Below are 22003 nucleotides of genomic sequence, written 5' to 3'. Positions count from 1 at the left end.
CCATCTCTTAGTGGATGTACTAACAAAGTAGAAGGTTATATTAACCCTTGTGGCCAATCTCAGCTGGATGTGAATCAGGTTATCACTTCAAAGAGGGTACATTAATCAAATGCCCCACAACATACACACAGACTCTTGATCTATGTGCTAAACTCAAGATCTGCATTAACAAGTATTTTGAAGGTGTATGTTGTATTGATGCGTAACATTCTATACATAATTTTGCTATGAATTAAATTCAATTAAGGGGATAAAACACAACAACTGTTCACAGAAAAAATGTATTAATAATATATTGTAAACAATTTAAACATAAATATTTACAAATAATGAAATACAGATCAATTCAGCAAATCATTAATGAAAAGTACAATTCTTAAATATGCCTGGCATAACAAATAAACACAAACTAATAACAACCTGACAGTAGGGGTTAATCTTCCAAATAATTATGCATTTCAAAATTCTAATGCAAGAACAATCTGAATTTATGTAAAAATTGAAGCTGTTGTTATGTGCATGCTTTTGAAAGAAAAAAAATCAATAAAGTTTTTTTTCATTACAGGCCAAATGGAATTTCAGTGCACACAAGGAGTAGAAGATAGTGATATCTGGGTAAAATCCATAAATTGCGAACGCAATTATTTTATTCACACAATTAAAAATTCTGAAGCAAAGAGATGCTTTGATGCTGGGTAAATTTTAAATTAGATTAAGCCAATGTTTTAAACTTTGATTTCTTTAAAACTACAAAAGTTATTACTGGTAGCACATTCACCTATATGCAGAAGTTCAATCTGTATCACATATATGCATTTGCAGTTCATTTCAAGATATTTTAAAAAATAGTGACCATATAATAATAAACAGCCCCATAATTTAGCAATATTTTTGATCATAAAGCTGCAGAAAATGTTAAATGCAAGTACCAGATTCAAAGGCATTATGAACTATTTACAAACTTGACATGAAAAGCCATTAACACTGAGTCATCAAAGTATGAAAATAACACAAAAAAGCCTTTTCGGGCCCAAGGCAATAACTATTTGTCAACAGAGGGCTACCTGCCAAACAAAGGAATGTCATGCAGTAAAGCAACACCTTCTACATTGAGTTCACAGTGAAGTCAGCATGATAGCTCTGTGTTGATTCTCACGATAAATCCAATGAATATCTGTACATTAAATATGAAAACAGCTGCATTAGGATGCAAGGTTCTGTGTACATGTCATGGATGTAAATAGCATAGACTTTGAGAAATATTTTAACATTACAGTATACTGTATCTCAACAGGACTATTCATTTTCTATTAAATAGAATTTGTTGTATTACTTTATCTATTTACATGCTTAAGGCAAGTTCTCTAAAAAAAAGTGAAAGACTAACCTTTGATCCTTTGACTGTGGCTGTAAACGACATGCACAAGTCTAGCTTTTTTGGCCATTTGAAGATACTGACGATCTTGTTATCAGTTCAGAATCTGATTATCAATTGATCCCATCTCAGGACTTATTAAAATGGATGTAGATTTGGGGAAGAGTGCAGTCACTGTTCTACAACATTGTCCAAATGTCACTTCCTCAATACATTTTCAAAGATAAATCAGATTCTTAACAAATAGCAATCCAGAATGTTTTGCTGTGATCATCTTAAAGGTGCTTCCAGTTCAAAGATGAGGGAGATCTTTTGTTTCATTATTTGATTTGTTCTCTAGTGTCAACAAGTATTATTTAACAACGTTCAAACTTCTGGTACTTAATCCCAATCTTCATATGTTCTGACAAACCAGTTTTCAGATCTACTGTTCAGGATAAATATGCAGACTTAAAATCTGTAACTAAACAGCAATGTCAAACAGTGCATTCATTTAGATCTTTGTACAATGGGACATTTTCAATTCCATGTGTGCAACACATTAAAGGTATCATTTCCACAAAATATTTTCCAACTCTACAAGTAAAAGACAGTCCATCGTTTAGCCAATTGTGTATATTCTGTATAAAAAAGGTAACTGTGTATCTCGGTCTGCAGTACTATGGAGAAAATACAAAAAGCTCCAATTATTTCAATACACTATTCAATAATTAATGCATAAACATTTATGTTTGTTTCATAAAGGCATTGAAAAAATATATTATAAGTAGACATAAACACCATTGCATTGATCCAATCAGTACCCCATATTTGTCTTCATTACCAACACATTCTTAAAATGAACAATTATATTTTTCTGCTTAATTTTAGAACAGTTGCTAGAAAGCAAACAATAAACACTATTACAAAACCTCTAAGTGGACCAGCTCTGTACTTAATCATCTTCCAGCAAACCCATTCACCTGTTGGAAGTTTTCTTGAATACTTTGAAGAAATAAAGCAGAAAACACAAATTCAAATAATCCACAACCTTTTCCCTTCCCGGCAAAATTAAACTGAACTATTTCAAACACTTACCCCCCCCACAATAACAGAACAAAAATAAACTCATGGAATTTGAAGACGTTTGTTTTCTATCACTTATTAAAGGCACAACAAATGCAAAACGGGACTGTTAAATTAATGCAAATATTAATGTGCTCCTTTCCCTTCAAGTTTAAGTTGCAGCGCCCATGCATATACCCAATCTTATTTGTATTAATTTTTGTAAGATAAAGTATGATGTATAAAATTAGTCTCTCTTTCCATCGAACTATTCTAACTTTTGTAATGTGTACAAATGTGTCTTTACTTCAAAATTATTCCTCCTATAAATAAACCTAATCTGTATAGTTCAAGCACCCAGCTGTTGACTACAAGTCCGTTTCAGTATTTGGATCAATACAAAGTGCGTACAGGGGCTTCCTGATGTCCGAGGTGCTGTTAGCTTTGCAATGCGTCCCTGGGCCATAGTTCATGCCATCGCTGTTCTCGAAGTGGTTTCCAACAGAGTTCCTGCTCTTTTTCAGATCTTCGGAGACGCTGCTCTCAGTATCGATGTCGTTGTGCAAATACTGAGCTTGTTCTTCGTTGTCAGTCTCCCGGTGGTAGAAGTAGTTGAAGTTGGACACAATGACGGGCACGGGCAGCGCGATGGTCAGGACGCCGGCGATGGCGCACAGGGATCCCACAATCTTCCCCGCCATGGTGATGGGCTTCATGTCGCCGTAGCCCACCGTGGTCATTGTGACCACCGCCCACCAAAAGGCGTCTGGGATGCTGGAGAAGTGGGATCTGGGTTCGTCAGCTTCGGCAAAGTAGACGGCGCTGGAGAAGAGGATGACCCCGATGAAGAGGAAGAAGATGAGCAGACCCAGCTCCCTCATACTGGCCTTGAGGGTCTGCCCCAAAATCTGAAGCCCTTTGGAGTGCCTGGACAACTTGAAGATGCGAAAGACCCGGACCAATCGAATGACCCTGAGGATGGCCAAGGACATGGCCTGCTGTCCATTGGACTGCTTCTCCGCTAGCTCGGTGCCCAGCGTGATGAAGTAGGGGATGATGGACACAACATCGATTACGTTCATGACGTCCCTGGCGAAGACGGACTTGCTCGGGCAGGCGAAAAAGCGCACCAGCAGCTCCAGGGTGAACCAGACCACACAGGTGGTCTCCACGATGAAAAAGGGGTCGCTCAGGCTGTCGTCGCCCGTTCCCCGGGTGCCGTTGGCTGAACGGTTGTGGTTGCTATCCCGCTCGTCGCGGAACTCGGGCAGGGTCTCCAAGCAGAAGATGATGATGGAGACCACAATGACCAGCACTGAGACGATGGCGATGCCCCGGGCCGGGCTCGAGCTCTCGGGGTACTCGAAGAGGAGCCAAAGTTGCTTCTGGAACTCGGGCTCGGGCAGGGGCTTCTCCTTCTCCTTGATGAAGCCCTCGTCCTCCCGAAACCTCTCCATGGCCTCGGGTCCCAGTTTGTAGAAGCGGATCTCCTCGGCGAACATGTCGATGGAGACGTTAACGGGCCGGCGGATCCTGCCGCCCGACTGGTAGAAGTAGAGGATGCCATCGAAGCAGGGCCGGTTGCGATCGAAGAAGTACTCGTTCCTGAGGGGGTCGAAGTAGCGCATCCGCTTGTCGGGGTCGCCCAGCAGGCTATCCGGGAACTGGCTCAGGGTGCCCAGCTGCGTCTCGTACCTCAGGCCGGCGATGTTGATCACCACACGCTCCGAGCGCCCACCGCCGCCGTCCGCCACATGGCGCCGGCCCTCCTCCGCCAAGCTCTCGGGCGGCCCCGCCAGCTCGCACATGCTGCCCGTCGTGGGCACGGGGGAGGGTCGCGGCTCCGCGCGGTCCTGGCCCGGGCGCGCCCACGAAGTGATACCGCCACCGCTTCCTCCTCTGTCGCTGCTCGGACACCTGCTGTCCGCGGCGCCCCCGCCGTCCTCCAACCTCAGCAAAGCGATGTCCATGCCCGTTCCATTAAATATTCATCGGTGCTGCTGCCTCACTGATTTCACAGCAGCGAATCAGTCGGTGCGAGGTAGGAGCGCCCAGAAACAGAGAGAGAGAAAGGATGGAGACTGAGCGAGAAAGAGAGAGAGAGAGAGTGTTGGGAACCAGCACTCAGACCCGATGATCAAAACCTCACTTATAATCCCAGTGCTCAGTGATGCAAACACTTCGGATAACTTCAGCAAAATCCACGTCCGCAGTCTTTCCACTTAATAGTCAAACCTTATTTTAATCCATAGTTCTCCTCACCATAAAACAGCCTTTCCCCAGAATGTACCGCCTCCCAATCCCACCCCTTCCCTCACCCTGGACTCGTTAACACTGACGCTATCCGACTTTTTTAAACCTATAACACATACATAACCCCGTCCTTCCTCCTAAATCTACCTAAACCAAGGGTTCCCAACCTCTTTATGCCATGGACCAATACCATTAAACAAGGGGTCCGTCCTACTTCATCTCCTAATCCCTACTTTACTCGGTACGCCAACTCCCCAGATGCTTTACCTCACCTGTCAAAGGATCATGCTCATTGGAGCCAAATCACCAGCATTAATTTTCCAGAAATCAGCCTTCCCGTCTTAAGTAAACACCATGATTTTAATGACAACACAAGCGGCTAGAATATGAAAACAAAAAAAGTCAAACTGTGTGTTATTTGGTTTAAATTGTATGCTGAGTTAAAGATTGTACAGGATGTTGTCTTCTTTATAAGATGGAGGATATAGAAGTTTAATTGTTCATGGAACAGTGAGAGGTGTCTCAATCTCTCCCTGACTAGTGAAACAGAACTAATCACAAATGGTCTCAGAACTGCTGCTATTTATAATTTGCATAAAGCATTCCAAGCTCACTGTCACTGGAACTGCTCAATTCAAACCATCCTCCTCCTATTTGTAAAGCTTAAGTGTAAAATACTTAAAGTACTTCATGGTATGATTAAATAGTTTACAGTTTTTAATCCGGGAGTTTTAGAGAGTGGAGTTTGTGCATCATGGCATTCAGTCAAGCAGCAAGCTTGGCTTTGCATAGCAAATTCCAATTTAGATCCATCCCCAAGCAAAGATTCTTCAAAGGCAACCCGACCAGCACAGTTGCCTGACAAGCTTTTTAGATGTACTTGCAGTTAAGTTTTAGACCACAATGATTCTTTATCTCCACATTCATTTCATTCAATAAAACACTGAAGACTGACACTCTTTTCAGAAGATTGGAAGACAATATGATCCAACCTCTACATCTGACTGAGAACATTCATTTATTTATGGATTAAAGAGCCAATTTTATAAAAATCTTTTTTCCAGTGGAAAGACTTAACAACCAGGAAATCATATACAGACCTTTCTTGATTTTGCCAACCTGCTAGTATAGGACTTCCTCCAACAGGTTTGAAATCAAACTATAAGATAGATTTGGTAAAAACGACAGTTGAGATTGAGAATTCTGTCAACTGTGGCTGGGAAACCATAATTAGGGAAAAGGAAACACAACCTGGAAATCGCGAGGTATTGCTACCAGAACGGATATGATGGAATCCAGTAGACTTGGAGCCTGGAATGGAATCCTTACATAAAACAAGGTGGGTGTAAGTGGAGTCAAGAAAGCTGTGAGAGCCTGTGTAAAGGATTTTGGTTACCTATCCAACGAGATGAAGACAAAGGAATCAAGAAAGGGAAGTGTTAGATGTGGATTGTGGAGTGCATGAAAAGGCAATGGAACTTTACAGTTATGTGCAAAAGCAGGAAGAAGCACCCCTGCAGCCATCAATTTACCAAAGCAAGCAGTGAGGGACTGAAACAAGGACCATTTCACTATCCCACAAAGAAATAAATATGGAGTAATAGAGTACAAAAACAGGCTCATCAGCTGAACTGGTCCACACTGACTATGGCATTGACCCAGTTGCCCCCATTCAGCCCATAACCCTCCAAACTGCTCCCCTCCATGTACCTATCCAAAGGCCTCTTAAATGTTGTAGTTGTGTTATCCTTATTCCAGGTACTCTCTACTCTCTGTGTAAAGATATTACGCCTCAGTTCTCTTTTAAATCTTTCCTCTCTTATCATGTGTCTGTGCCCCCTAGTTTTGAATTCCCAACCTGGGAAAAAGACTGACTGTCCAACTTATCCATACCTTCATGATTTTATAAACTACTATGATGTCACATTTCATTCTCCTACACTCCAGGGAATAAAGATCCAGTGTGTCCAACCTCTCCCTATAACTCAGGCCCTGTAATCTAAACAACATTCTTGTAGATCCCTTCTGCACCTCTCCAGTTTGACAATGTCTTTCCTATAACAGGGTGACAAAAACTATACATAATACTCCAGTGTAGTCTGACCAACAACTTATAAAGCATCACCACAATGTCCATACTCCTAAACTCGATGCCCTCTCTGATGAAGGCCTGCATGCTAAATGCCTTTTTCACTGCCCTGTTGACTGGTGCGGCCACTTTCAATAAACTATTCACTTGTACTTCAAGGGGTCCCTCTATTCCATAATGCTTATTGGTAACCAGTCATTGGGTCCTAAGCAAATTTGAAAGTACAAAATGCATCACCTCACTCTTATCTAGGTCAAAAACTATTTGTCATTCCTCTCCGGTCTCCCTAACCGATCAAGATGTCTTTGTAATTCTTGTAACCTGCTTCCCTATCAAGCCCCAATTAGTATTGTCAGCAAACTTGCTAATCATGCCGTGTACATTCACATTCAAATCATTTATATGAATAGCAGAGGTCCCAACACTGCTTCTTGGGGCACTCCACTAGTCAGACACCCCGCAGTCAGAGAATCAACCTTCAACCATCAACCTCTGCTTTCTATCATCAAGCCAATTCTGCATCTACCTTACTCGCTGTCCCTGAATCCCATGCAAACTAAATTTCCAGACCAGCCTGCTGTGCAGGACCTTGTCAAAGGCCTTTCTAAAGTGCATATAGACGATATCAACAGCCTTGCCTTCATCTGTCCCCTTAGTTACCACTTTAAAAAATGCCAAACGATTCATCAGACATGACCTCCCATATGGAAAAGCATGCTGACTATTCCTGTGATCAGGCCTTGACTTTCCAAGTGAAGGTAGATCTTGTCCTTCAGAATTCCGTCCAGTAATTTTGCTACAATTGAAGTCGGGCTCACCGTCTTGTAGTTCCCTGGCCTATCCTTACTACCCTTCTTGAATGCAGAACAACATTAAACATCCTCCAGTCTTCTGGAACTTCACCACTGGCTAAAGATGAACAAAATATCTCTACATGGACCTCCACAATTTCTTCCCCGACATCCTCCACAATTTCTTCCCCGACATCCTGCTTCGGGTTTGATTCGAAGAAGGAGTCTGAGAGTCTGAGTGAGAGTGCCGAGAAAGACATTTTTGAAATTTTCGTTATTTTTTTTTCTCCAACGGCGTTCTGAGAGGCGGGACTGCGCAGGCGTGTGACGTCGGGCTGTGCAGCGCGGCAGATTTAAAAGGAACAGAGCCTCATAGAGCGGGCAGCGGAGTTTGCGGGCTGCGGAGTGAGCCGGGAGCAAAATGAAGACTTAAGGGCTTCGGCTCAACGGGCTTAGGAGGAAACGGGCGAGGTGAGGGAGGTTTGGCATTCATTTTCTGTTATTTGAGGAGAGGGGCAGTATGAGTGTGAGGGCAGTTTGCTGTTCTCGGTGTCGGATGTGGGAGGCCCTGCAGTCTCCAAGCCTCCCAGACGTCTACATCTGCGCCAAGTGCATCAAGATGCAGCTCCTAAGGGACCGCGTTACGGAACTGGAGCTGCAGCTCGATGACCTTCGTCTGGTCAGGGAGAGTGAGGAGGTGATAGAGAGGAGTTGCAGGCAGGTGGTCACGCCGGGGCCACGGGAGGCAGACAAGTGGGTCACAGTTAGGAGGGGGAAGGGGAAAAGTCAGGTAATAGGGAGTACCCCGGTGGCTGTGCCCCTTAACAACAGGTACTCCTGTTTGAGTACTGTTGGGGGGGACGGCTTACCTGGGGGAAGCGACAGTGGCCGTGCCTCCGGCACAGAGTCCGGCCCTGTAGCTCAGAAGGGTAGGGCAAGGAAGAGGAGGGCAGTTGTGATAGGGGACTCGATAGTAAGGGGGTCAGATACGCGATTCTGTGGATGCAGTCCAGAGACCCGGATGGTAGTTTGCTTCCCTGGTGCCAGGGTCCGGGATATTTCTGATCGTGTCCAAGATATCCTGAAGTGGGAGGGTGAGGAGCCAGAGGTCGTGGTACATATAGGTACCAATGACATAGGTAGGAAAAAGGATGAGGTCCTGAAAGGAGAATATAGGGAGCTAGGAAGGGAGTTGAGAAAAAGGACCGCAAAGGTAGTATTCTCGGGATTACTGCCTGTGCCACGCGACAGTGAGAGTAGGAATGCGATGAGGTGGAGAATAAATGCGTGGCTGAGGGATTGGAGCAGGGGGCAGGGATTCAAGTTTTTGGATCATTGGGACCTCTTTTGGCGCAGGCGTGACCTGTACAAAAAGGACGGGTTGCACCTGAATCCTAGGGGGACTAATATCCTGGCAGGGAGATTAGCGGAGGCTACTGAGGTGACTTTAAACTAGAATGGTTGGGGGGTGGGAATCAAATTAAAGAGGCTAGGCGTGAGGAGGTTAGTTCACTACAGGGGGATGGGAACCAGTGCAGAGAGACAGAGGGGTGTAAAGTGAGGGTAGAAACAAAAAGTACTATGGAGAAAAGTAAAAGTGGCAGGCCGACAAATCCAGGGCAAGCATTAAAGAGGGCCACTTTTCAGCATAATTGTAAAAGGACTAAGAGAGTTGTAAAAGAGCGCCTGAAGGCTTTGTGTGTCAATGCAAGGAGCATTCGTAATAAGGTGGATGAATTGAAAGTGCAGATTGTTATTAATGATTATGATATAGTTGGGATCACAGAGACATGGCTCCAGGGTGACCAGGGATAGGAGCTCAACGTTCAGGGATATTCGATATTCAGGAGGGATAGACATGAAGGAAGGGGAGGTGGGGTGGCGTTGCTGGTTAAAGAAGAGATTAACGCAATAGAAAGGAAGGACATAAGCCGGGAAGATGTGGAGTCGATATGGGTAGAGCTGTGTAACACTAAGGGGCAGAAGACGCTGGTGGGAGTTGTGTACAGGCCACCTAACAGTAGTAGTGAGGTCGGAGATGGTATTAAACAGGAAATTAGAAATGTGTGCAATAAAGGAACAGCAGTTATAATGGGTGACTTCAATCTACATGTAGATTGGGTGAACCAAATTGGTAAAGGTGCTGAGGAAGAGGATTTCTTGGAATGTATGCGGGATGGTTTTTTGAACCAACATGTCGAGGAACCAACTAGAGAGCAGGCTATTCTGGACTGGGTTTTGAGCAATGAGGAGGGGTTAATTAGCGATCTTGTCGTGAGGGGCCCCTTGAGTAAGAGTGACCATAATATGGTGGAATTCTTCATTAAGATGGAGAGTGACATAGTTAATTCAGAAACAAAGGTTCTGAACTTAAAGAGGGGTAACTTTGAAGGTATGAGACGTGAATTAGCTAAGATAGACTGGCAAATGACACTTAAAGGATTGACGGTGGATATGCAATGGCAAGCATTTAAAGGTTGCATGGATGAACTACAACAATTGTTCATCCCAGTTTGGCAAAAGAATAAATCAAGGAAGGTTGTGCACCCGTGGCTGACAAGAGAAATTAGGGATAGTATCAATTCCAAAGAAGAAGCATACAAATTAGCCAGAGAAAGTGGATCACCTGAGGACTGGGAGAAATTCAGAGTTCAGCAGAGGAGGACAAAGGGCTTAATTAGGAAGGGGAAAAAAGATTATGAGAGAAAACTGGCAGGAAACATAAAAACGGACTGTAAAAGCTTTTATAGATATGTGAAAAGGAAAAGACTGGTAAAGACAAATGTAGGTCTCCTGCAGACAGAAACAGGTGAATTGATTATGGGGAGCAAGGACATGGCAGACCAATTGAATAATTACTTTGGTTCTGTCTTCACTAAGGAGGACATAAATAATCTTCCAGAAATAGTAGGGGACAGAGGGTCCAGTGAGATGGAGGAACTGAGCGAAATACATGTTAGTAGGGAAGTGGTGTTAGGTAAATTGAAAGGATTGAAGGCAGATAAATCCCCAGGGCCAGATGGTCTGCATCCCAGGGTGCTTAAGGAAGTAGCCCAAGAAATAGTGGACGCATTAGTGACAATTTTTCAAAACTCGTTAGATTCTGGACTAGTTCCTGAGGATTGGAGGGTGGCCAATGTAACTCCACTTTTTAAAAAAGGAGGGAGAGAGAAACCGGGGAATTATAGACCGGTTAGCCTAACATCGGTGGTGGGGAAACTGCTGGAGTCAGTTATCAAGGATGTGATAACAGCACATTTGGAAAGCGGTGAAATGATCGGACAAAGTCAGCATGAATTTGTGAAAGGAAAATCATGTCTGACGAATCTCATAGAATTTTTTGAGGATGTAACTAGTAGAGTGGATAGGGGAGAACCAGTGGATGTGGTATATTTGGATTTTCAGAAGGCTTTTGACAAGGTCCCACACAGGAGATTAGTGTGCAAACTTAAAGCACACGGTATTGCGGGTAAGGTATTGGTGTGGGTGGAGAGTTGGTTAGCAGACAGGAAGCAAATAGTGGGAATAAACGGGACCTTTTCAGAATGGCAGGCGGTGACTAGTGGGGTACCGCAAGGCTCAGTGCTGGGACCTCAGTTGTTTACAATATATATTAATGACTTGGATGAGGGAATTAAATGCAGCATCTCCAAGTTTGCGGATGACACGAAGCTGGGTGGCAGTGTTAGCTGTGAGGAGGATGCTAAGAGGATGCAGGGTGACTTGGATAGGTTGGGTGAGTGGGCAAATTCATGGCAGATGCAATTTAATGTGGATAAATGTGAAGTTATCCACTTTGGTGGCAAAAATAGGAAAACAGATTATTATCTGAATGGTGGCCGATTAGGAAAAGGGGAGATGCAACGAGACCTGGGTGTCATTATACACCAGTCATTGAAAGTGGGCATGCAGGTACAGCAGGCGGTGAAAAAGGCGAATGGTATGCTGGCATTTATAGCGAGAAGATTCGAGTACAGGAGCAGGGAGGTACTACTGCAGTTGTACAAGGCCTTGGTGAGACCACACCTGGAGTATTGTGTGCAGTTTTGGTCCCCTAATCTGAGGAAAGACATCCTTGCCATAGAGGGAGTACAAAGAAGGTTCACCAGATTGATTCCTGGGATGGCAGGACTTTCATATGAAGAAAGACTGGATGAACTGGGCTTGTACTCGTTGGAATTTAGAAGATTGAGGGGGGGATCTGATTGAAACGTATAAAATCCTAAAGGGATTGGACAGGCTCGATGCAGGAAGATTGTTCCCGATGTTGGGGAAGTCCAGAACGAGGGGTCACAGTTTGAGGATAAAGGGGAAGTCTTTTAGGACCGAGATTAGGAAAAACTTCTTCACACAGAGAGTGGTGAATCTGTGGAATTCTCTGCCACAGGAAACAGTTGAGGCCAGTTCATTGGCTATATTTAAGAGGGAGTTAGATATGGCCCTTGTGGCTACGGGGGTCAGGGGGTATGGAGGGAAGGCTGGGGCGGGGTTCTGAGTTGGATGATCAGCCATGATCATAATAAATGGCGGTGCAGGCTCGAAGGGCCGAATGGCCTACTCCTGCACCTATTTTCTATGTATGTTTCTATGTATCCCATAAAGTCCAGTGCTGCACCTGATCGGGCCCTGCGAATTCACATACCTTAATGCCCTTTAAATTTGCATATACCTCCTTCCCCATAATATGCATATATTCCAAGACATCATTACTTATTACCCACATTTCTTTGACATAAATAATATTCATGGTAAACACCAAAAAGAAATGGACATGTCTTGACCTATATCTGTTCCCAGAGATATACCTTTGATTTGGAGGAAGTTTAAAGAGAAGTTGTTCCGTGGAAGAACAAGGCAGAGCAGGGGTGGAAGGAAACTGACTGGGCCTCTGTTTAAGGAAGAAGTGAAAGGCCCCAAGTCTTCCTGGAGTGGGATGAGAGTGTAAGGGGATTAGAGTCCATGGTGAACCTGAGCCAACTGGGTCCCAGACGATAGGTTACTTTTATGATGTGGAGACTAACCAAAAGGGGAGAAAAAATAGGAAGGGAGTATGGGAGCCTCTTGTGTAGCTCCTTTTAAAAGCCTCCTGACACTCCAATTACGATACATGTAACCATATCTGCTGGTTGCCCCCGTTTCTGTTTTTTTCTAATTACAACATCAAAGCATGAGCAGATTTGTTAAACATAATTTTCCTTTTGTAAATCCATCTTAACTCTCCCCTGTACTATAACAATTCTCTATGCGCCCTTTTACTAGTTCCCTAACAATTACAGCATTTTTTCTGCACTGATATTCTGCTAACTGTTCCATAGTAGAGTTAAATTTGCTCTCTTCCACTCTGTGGGAAATACTGTGTAATAGAACTCTGAAAGATAATAACAGCACTATTTACTATTTCCATTGCTATCTCAGGCCCTGAGGATTTATTGGCTTCCAGTCACATTAATTTCTCTTGATATTTATTTGTATGTCAAATTTTTTTCCTTCCCTCTAGAAAAGTAAATCACAACTATTTCCATGAGGGTTTCTTTCAGGCAAATGGGTACTATATATACAGTTTGTTTAGTTTCTCTGCCATTTCCTCATTCCCAAATATAGTTTCTCTTGTTTCATTCTACAACTGGCCCATATGAAATTATATTAATCTTTTCCCTTCTGAACCTCTATGAAGAATAGTCTATTTTAACGATTCTCTCTAGATTTCTCATTTTCTTATTTTCCTTTCCTTATCAATGTTATTGTCTTCCTTTGCTGAATTCTGAAATATTCTCCAATCCATCGCTTTTTTGGCAATATTATCTTTGATAGAATACTATCTTTAAATTCTCTTGGTAGCTACAATTAGAATATTATTCTCAGATGTATGTGCCTTAACCTAAATTAATTCTTCAAATGTTACATTACTTTTCATTTACTTTATAGATTTAATGTAGTTTCCCAATTTAGCAAGGTCAAATCATGCATCGTATTTCGTAGCTTGCTTTCTGTTTGGATTTAAGGCATTGTTTTTACATTAATGTACATCATTTTTACTATTTGTATGAAATCCTGTTTTATGCACTCTTCCTAAAAGGCCTCTTTACTACCAGATTTTAAATAACCTGTGTTTTTGACACTTAGAGTGGCTCGCCATGGCACAGCTGCACCACAGTTCTAGGGGCTTGACATTTGGTGTTGTCTGTGTGGAGTCTGTACATTTCCCTTGTGACCATGTGGGGTTCTTCATTTTCCCTTTATATCTTAAAGATCTCCCATTATTTTAATGTGATGCTGTCAACAACCCTTAATTTAGTTAAACGGCAATAGAATCAAAGGGATATTAATCAGCATGTGAGCAAAAGAAAGCTGCAGGAGTACAGGGAAATAAGAAAGGAAAATGGACTGATGGGATTTCTCTGCTGGAAGCAGTGTTGAACTGATGGGCTAAATAGCCTCCTGTGTTGTAATAAAATGAGATCAAAAATAGCCTATTCTCTTGTAGAGTCTTCGGCATATCGATCTAGAAAGCTATCTCTGACACACATCACAAACACACTTCCATACCGTATCACAGACAAGAGAAGATCTGCAAATCCGTACCATGTCAACTAAGTTGGTTTACATAGAACATAGAAATCTACAGCACATTACAAGCCCTTCAGCCCACAATATTGTGCTGACCATGTAACCTACTCTAGAAATTGCCTAGAATTTCCCTAGCACATGGTTGTCTATTTTTCTAAGCTCCAGGCACCTATCTAAGAGGCTCTTAAAAGACCCTATTGTATCTGCTTCCACCACTGCTGCTGGCAGTACATTCCACATACCCACCACTCTCTGTGTGGAAAAACTTACCCCAGACATCCCCTCAGTACCTATTTTCAAGTACTTTAAAACTATGCCCCCTCATGTTAGTTATTTCAGCCCTGGGAAAAAAGCCTGTGCCTATCCACACAATCAATGCCCCTTATCATCTTATAGACCTCTATCAGGTCACTTCTCACCCTCTGTTGCTCCAAGGAGAAAAGAAACTTAAAACTCCCTCATGCTTATTGTAATACCCTAGATGTATACTTTTCAATATTTTAGTGGAATTTAAGCACCAGTTTTCCATCTTCTTTGATATGCAATCTCACATTATTACCCTAGATTAAGATTACCTTGCATCAATACACAAAAATTTCTTTAATTCTTATATCCCTAATAGCTCCTTCACTGTCATCTACCCTTTCTACTTTTGCATCATCTGCAAATATTAATAATGTACCTTCAAAATTTGTGTGTATGTAAGATGCAAGAATTGTGATGTGCAAAGGGTCTCAACAAAGACCTCAAATTAAGGAAAATCACTGTTTACATCACTCTCTCCAGTATGAAAATATTTTGGAATATCCCTCTGATCATTAAACAACATTGCTCCACTAATATCACATTTTTTTGATACACAGCTTCTTTATCAATAAAGTTATTTGTTAATTAAATGTCTTTTGATATTTCTTATACAGAACATCATCTGTAATACACATCACTGCTTTCTACATCTCTACAAAAACTTTATTATATGAATAAAATTATAAATAAATTAGTGTCTAGCAAGTAAAATAGTCTGCAGAGTGGCATTGATTTAAGTATTTAAGCCTGAAAAGAGAATAGGAGCTTGGTGCTTACTCATTCATCCAAATAAATTCTGCACACAAGATCAAGTACGCACATTTAAAAAAAAATTTGAGTATCCATTTGGCTGAACTCAAGGTTTAAGACCCATGTTGTCCAAGAAACACAAAATATCTGTGTTGTTGAGATAGTCTCCATCTTGCATGTTTTTAAGATTATATACTAAAGCAAAGCCCCATCTGGCTAGCATTAAAGGAGTGGAGAATTCTCCTACTTGTCTGACAAATATTCCCTGCTGAATTGATTCCCAAGGAGTCCATCAATGTGCTCATTACTGCTTGTTGCATAATGTTGGTTTGGAACAGTTGGTTTGTTTGCTTCCTTAACAAACAGAAAGCCTGAAAATCTTGCTAATTTACTAAAATTGTTAAAAATTATAATCAATGATAAGCACAGATTAATTGGCCACTGTAAATTGTAGGTGAGCTGTGGAAACTGGGTTGAACAGATCTTAATGTTGAGAAGGGTTAGTGTACGATTAGTGAAATGGGTGCTTGATAATCGGTACAGACTCAGTAGGATGAAGGGCCTTTTCTGTGCTGTGTAATTCCATGACAGATTAATCAACAATATCTTTTAGAGTCCTCATTGAATTGTAAGATACTTCAGAAATGTAGTTCCAATTTATTGTTCCTAGATAAATGTTTTACTTGCTTTCCTAATTCATGTAAATGGTTATTCAATTTAGAAAATTTAATTAACTTGTTTCTGAGGTGAAGCCTGTGTATGATGTCATCAAATCAGCACTCAAATTTATGTCCCAATTATGACAGGGCCTGGCTGTTTTGTAGAAACAAAACATTCCTCTTTTATTCTGATAGATCCTATATTGCCTAACTTGGATTATGATTGGTTTATAGATTTGCCTTTTCTCTTACTATCTTGCTTCTATTATTCTATGATTCCTGTGGTTCCTATTTTTTATATTTTTAGCTTTCCACATTCTGCTAACAATTTAAATAGATGCAATGGATGGAAACATCTGGGATCATATCCTGTCTTCTGGTAGAAGCTGGACACCTTCAGTTTTCTGTTACAGTAATTTAACAAAAATTCACTTTGATTTTATTCTGTTCTTAGTTTTATTAGATGTTGGTGCGTGGCCAAGTGGTTAAGGTGTTCATCTAGTGATTTGAAGGTCGCTAGTTCGAGCCTTGGCTGAAGCAGCGTGTGTGTCTTTGAGCAAGGCACTTAACCACACATTGCTCTGCGATGACACCGGTGCTAAGCTGTATGGGTCCTAATGCCCTTCCCTTGGACAACATCGGTGGCATGGAGAGGGGAGACCTTCAGCATGAGCAACTGCTTGTCTTCCATACAACCTTGCCCAGGCCTGTGCCCTGGAAACCTTCCAAGGCGTAAATCCATGGTCTCATGAGACTAACAGATGCCTATAAAAAGTTTTATTAGCCATTAGAATCAAGGATCAGCTGATGTTTTTTATTGAATGATATTTCCACTGCAGGCTTATCTGTTCCCACTGAACTCCTAAAATGTCTCAAGACATTGTAGCCCACCCGAGACTATGTTAACCTGAAGAAGGCAGCTTATAATGGTAAATTTCCCCATCCTCACGGGACTGCTTGCATTTATAAACAGCTGTGGCTAATGGGCAGTGGGCTATTAATGGTAATCTCTCAGGTCACCGAGTGCGTGGCCTCATCTTCTTTTAGAACACCACCAAGGAACGCAAAAAAATTAACCCAAAAAGGTAAAAGTTGTTGGCCATTCATCTTCCAGTTAGTGTTTGTGTTTCTTTGAACTAAACTACTTTTCTGAAGTCCAGATCTAGATAATTTTTTGATACATGTGGCTAGAAATATATGCAAGAAACACAAATACTTCTCCATATTTTCTGGACTTATCTGTCTCCATCTCATACAGAAAAATTGCAATTGACATTTTCTGTAAACCCACAGCTCCCACCCTGTTCCCTGTAGGTGCACCAAAGCTTTTATTCAATTTCTCCATCTCTGCCACATCCATTCTCAAGATGATGACTTCTATTCCAGAGCTTCTGAAATGTCCTCCTTCTTCCAGAAATGTGGCTTCTCTTCTCCCTTATTCAATGGAACCCTCACCTGTACTTCGTCCGTTTCCCAGATTTCTGCTCTGAAACCCCAATCCTACCCTATCCCTAATCACCCCAGCAAAGCAGGTCCCTTCATCCTCACCTTTCTCCCCACCAGCCTCTGCATCTGACGCATCATCTTCCATCATTTCCACCCGCTTGAATATGATCCTGTCACCTCCTTCAGCTAGCTTTCCCTGCAGAAATTCTGTCCTCGGGACTCCCTGTTCTACTCATCCCTTCCCATCCTTTGGCATTTCCTCAGGAACCATAGGAATGTAACTCCGAGGAAGGGACTAAAATGTCAAAAATCTGAAAACCACTCAGAGAGATGGTTTGGGAAGTACTTGCCACTATTCTGCTGTAAAGCATTTAAAATTATTAATGGAGCTATAACTTTAAATGAAATTATCAATTAATATCGGCTGGCCTCCCAACCACCGAAGAAAGGAGGATTTCAACTGTTAACTGCTACTCCAGCACTTCCTGTAAACACAAGGAACAAAAACAAGAAGTCTCTTCCAAACAAACCTGCCATAAAATTAGTTCTAGCCCACACACCAGCGAATACCCCATAATCTGAACCCCCACTGCTGGTCCCTGATATTCTCAAATTCTCCTCCCTTGTCCGAGGGCTCCACTCTCTCCTCTCCGCCCCTTGAATGTATCCTTTCACCAGATGTCCACTCAGTTTGACCAACCGTCATCCAGTAAAATAACAAAATAGTCAAACAGAACCCTATTGTTAATTTGACAGAATATATCCATTACCCAGATTCAGTTTTCCTACTGCTAACACTCACATTCAACTTTCAATACTTCAATTCCACATATATATTAGTGTCATATTTGGGACTATTGTAATACAACTATTTTAAATTTTCAGAGACAGTTGAATATTGAATTAAAATTCCTTCACGGCTATTTTACGCCATCTGCTGTGTCAGTGTTTTTTACAGCTACCATCACTTAAGACTCAAATTGTGAATATGCATTGTGTGCTGCAGGAAATGTGTGCTAGAATTGTACAGTGACAGAAATACTTCAGGTCAATGACCTAAACCTCTGGAGACAGATCATTGACCTGAAATGCCATTTATTTCTTGCTCCACTGATGCTGCCTGTTTTTCTGAGTATTCCAGACACTTAGTTTTTATTCCAGATTTCTGGCATATACAGTTTTCTCTTCACTCTTCAAATGCATCTTATAGAATTGCTTGAATTTATCTAACTTGAATATTCCCTTCAAAAGGGCACATTGCAATCTTATTGCTAATCTGAACTCAAAGCATTAAAACATTTTGCAAATGACAATAATTTTGTTTATCTTGAGCTTCTTCTTAATGAGCAGAAGTTTATCATTGTGGACTTTGCTGCTGTAGAGTTAAAAAAAAACAGATAAGTAATTCCTGTCTGTGGCTGGAAATGTGACATAGATTTTCAAAATAAAGCTGGATAAGAATTCCTTACCAACCAGTTATTCACCCACTACTTGTCTAAAGATAGGTACATGGGAAAGAAGTTTTTTTTCCCTCGAATCTGTCCATGCTTATAATTCTAGCAACTTTGTAGGAATGTTGTATCAATTACAGAATGGCCTGTTATGTAAGGGATCCTCCTCTATAAGATAATAAAGGACCTGTGACCTGAAACATTAGCTCTGCTTTTTATTTCCACTGATGCTGTCCAGTTTGCTGAGTGTTTTCACAGTTTCTACTTTTACTCCATAAAAAGATGATGCAACACTAACTATGTAGAGGAAGAACTATATTCTGTGGTTCCAAATAATTGTCCAGACTTAATTTTGCAAATACTTTGTTTCAATCCCAAATTTAAACACAGGTCCTGCCCACCTGAGTAACCCACACATTCGGTACAAATAAGCTTTTGGGAGACTGGTAGTCTGGATTTGTTGGCAGTGCAGGGTTGCGTGCATCTTCCCCCACCTGGGAACCTGGTTCATGGCTGCAAATCTATTTATTATGTCATTGCTGCAAAACTGTTTGGGATACAGGAAGCTCACAGGAATGGAATACTGCCGAAACCCGGGGAGAACCTGTATATTGAATTTTCATTATTTTGCTTATCTGTTCTAATTCATTTAAATCTGAACCTATTTTTACAAATATAAAATATTTACACGTTTGTATTTTGTTGTTGGCAATATATTTTTGCAATTTAGGTGTCTTACTAACTCTGTAGACAATTATCTGTCAGAATGCAGAAGCGTACAATAATTGTAATCACTAAACTCATTAGATAGAATCATATTATGCAGGTATGTAAATCTTTACAAAATTAATGATCATCTAATTTATTCTGGAGCTTTCTGCATAAATCTCTGAAATAGAGTGGGTACCACAGTGAAATTGGCTTGGTGTAAACTGATTCACAATAAACATCCTACTATCCTAATTTTTTTGTATTGCCTACGGTTTTGCAGCAATGACATAATAAATAGAATTATTTTCAATTGTACCTAGCAGAATATTTTTGTTTAATCTGAAGCACTGAACACACTAGAGATTCTTCAAAGCATGAGAATATATTTCTCCTTCTAGCTCTTCATCTGAACAACAGTGCAACCCAGCTCCTGTTGAGCAGCTTTTCAATAACAATGAAAAGTGAATTTGCATATGTAAAATTAAAATACCACAATCATTTTGCCGCCCAAATTAGTATGTTATCAATACCGTTAGTCTACCTTGTAAATCAACAACAATTGTAAGCTCTATACTTTGAATTTCAGTGTGCCAAGAAATGGGGCAAGGTGTGCTCAGCAGCAAGTCCTCTAAACTTCATTAAAGGTTAAGAAGCACACCCTGAACGATACAAAGAATGACTCACTGCATGCCCTGTTCATGTGGTAAAATTAGGCAGCATTTCCTGTCAAATTCAAAGAGCTGTATACGGCAATCCATATATAATTCATAACGAGTGTATCGCCATCTTATATAATTCATCAAGAGATATGTGACACACCCTGAGTGCTTGAGAGATCCTACTAGGAATTACTTACAATATATGGTAGATCACAGATATAAAACATACAGACCAAAATCTCTGAGGCAACATTAAGACTCTCCAATCCCCCTCCCATTCTCTTTCACCCGACCCTACTGCCATTCCGCACCTTTCTGCTCATATTCTTATACAGTTTCTTTGAAAGGCATCAATACCAATTGGCTCAGCTTCTTGCTGTGGAATGGATGCCCATATTCTCAACATGCTCTGGACAGAGAAGTTTCTTCAGAGATACCACATTAAATTTTTGGTAACAATTATATACTGCTGGTTTCCAGTTACTTGACTCAGACTGATTTTAGAAATTGTGGTTCCAGCACTGCTTCACATGGGACGCCATTCACCTTTGCCACCGTGAATCGCTACCAACTAGTTCTAAAATCTGTCCTGTCAGATTCAAATGCCTTGTCATTTCTCCAGTTGTGCTGAAAATTAAACAAAACCTGCAGGTGTTGGAAATTTGATATGTAGGAAGAAACAGAACTAAACGGATTTAGATCATAGCATTCTGAGGAAGAATTTTTGACTGAAATGTTAATTCTGTTCCTCTTGCCACAGATGCTGACTGACCAATTGACTGCTATCTGTAACTTCTGTTTTTAACCCATTTATGCTGCTTATTCGTAAACTCCACATCAATTAATGTTATTCATTAGTCTGTTGTACAATACAACATGGAGATCCACCACACTAACCTTGTCCACACTCTCTGTGACCTCTTTAAAGAATACAGAATTTGATTAAGTTCTTTAACCTTTTTGAATGACGTGCTGACAATCATGATTTTACTTACTTTTTTTTATCTATTCTTTTCTGCAGTAGTGTTTCTGGAAGACACATGGGCAGAATTATGCCACTTAGCCCATTGAGTTCCATTACGTTTGTGTCATAATATTAAAGTGCCTCATCCAATGTTACAAATGTTTGATTCCCCCACTGAATGAAAGCGTGACTGCAAATTTTGTTATCTGCTCTGGCAGTACATCTCCTTTCTAATACATTATTAAATAGACATAATAGAACCTTTCCCTAGGTTCTATACTAATTTCTCATATTTCCTTACAGTGTGAAAGAGGCCATTCAACCCAGCAAGTGTATGCTGGCTCTCAGGGCAATCCCATCACTCCATTTCCTCGCATATTTCCCTGTGACACATTCTGTTTCATGTGCCCATCAACTTGTCTCCCGTTCGCTGATAACCCATCTACACTAAGCATGAGTTGCTGTGGCCAATTAACCTACTGGCTGATCCACCTTTGCGATGCGGAAGGAAACTGGGGCGTCTGGGTGAAACGCACTCACTCACGATGGAGAACAGGCAGACTCCACAGCACCTGAGATCTGGTGCTCACTGACTTAACTCATAGTCGGGGTTTCATTCTGTCTGGCATAAGGTTTCATCCATGAGATTGATTGGTTTATTTAATAATTTAGTATTCTGTTTAAATGGGGCCTTAGTGTTTCTATTGTTAAATGAGGATGCCTAGTCAACATTGTATCTTTGATATTAATAGGAAGCATGTAGTGCCCTGTATAATTCAGTGAGTATATGATAGGCTCTGTGTCATTCAGTAAGTTGGATACAATACTTATATATCTTGTCTACAACCCCTTATGTAGGAGACATATATAACAATGTAATCATACATAACTGCATAATCTACATAGAGTCATGGAAAAGTACAGCACAGAAACAGACC

The 22003-nt window shown here is 41.2% G+C and overlaps 1 protein-coding gene and 1 long non-coding RNA gene across 2 annotated transcripts in view; both read right to left on the bottom strand.

Moving 5' to 3' along the window:
• Window positions 1-1865: 1865 nt before the first annotated feature.
• On the bottom strand, window positions 1866-4389 carry LOC140186812 (potassium voltage-gated channel subfamily A member 1-like). Its single transcript, XM_072241403.1, has one exon. The coding sequence runs from the start codon at window positions 4387-4389 to the stop codon at window positions 2788-2790; it is 1602 nt and encodes a 533-aa protein (XP_072097504.1). The 3' UTR covers window positions 1866-2787.
• Window positions 4390-4975: 586 nt separating this feature from the next.
• The window catches only part of LOC140186772 (uncharacterized), an 87837-nt gene continuing 70809 nt past the window's right edge, over window positions 4976-22003 (bottom strand). The window contains exon 8 of the long non-coding RNA XR_011882939.1: window positions 4976-5051. This is a non-coding gene — a long non-coding RNA (uncharacterized lncRNA). The remainder of the gene's footprint in view (window positions 5052-22003) is intronic.

The sequence above is a fragment of the Mobula birostris genome, chromosome 23 (assembly GCF_030028105.1).
Source record: "Mobula birostris isolate sMobBir1 chromosome 23, sMobBir1.hap1, whole genome shotgun sequence".
In the NCBI taxonomy this organism is placed as follows: Eukaryota; Metazoa; Chordata; class Chondrichthyes; order Myliobatiformes; family Myliobatidae; genus Mobula; species Mobula birostris.
Note: the sequence above shows the minus strand (reverse complement) of the source record. Positions and strands in the feature narration are given on the sequence as shown.

Coding starts and splice junctions, on each gene's coding strand:
- LOC140186812 (XM_072241403.1), bottom strand. CDS start 4,389: ATGGACATCGCTTTGCTGAGGTTGGAGGACGGCGGGGGCGCCGCGGAC.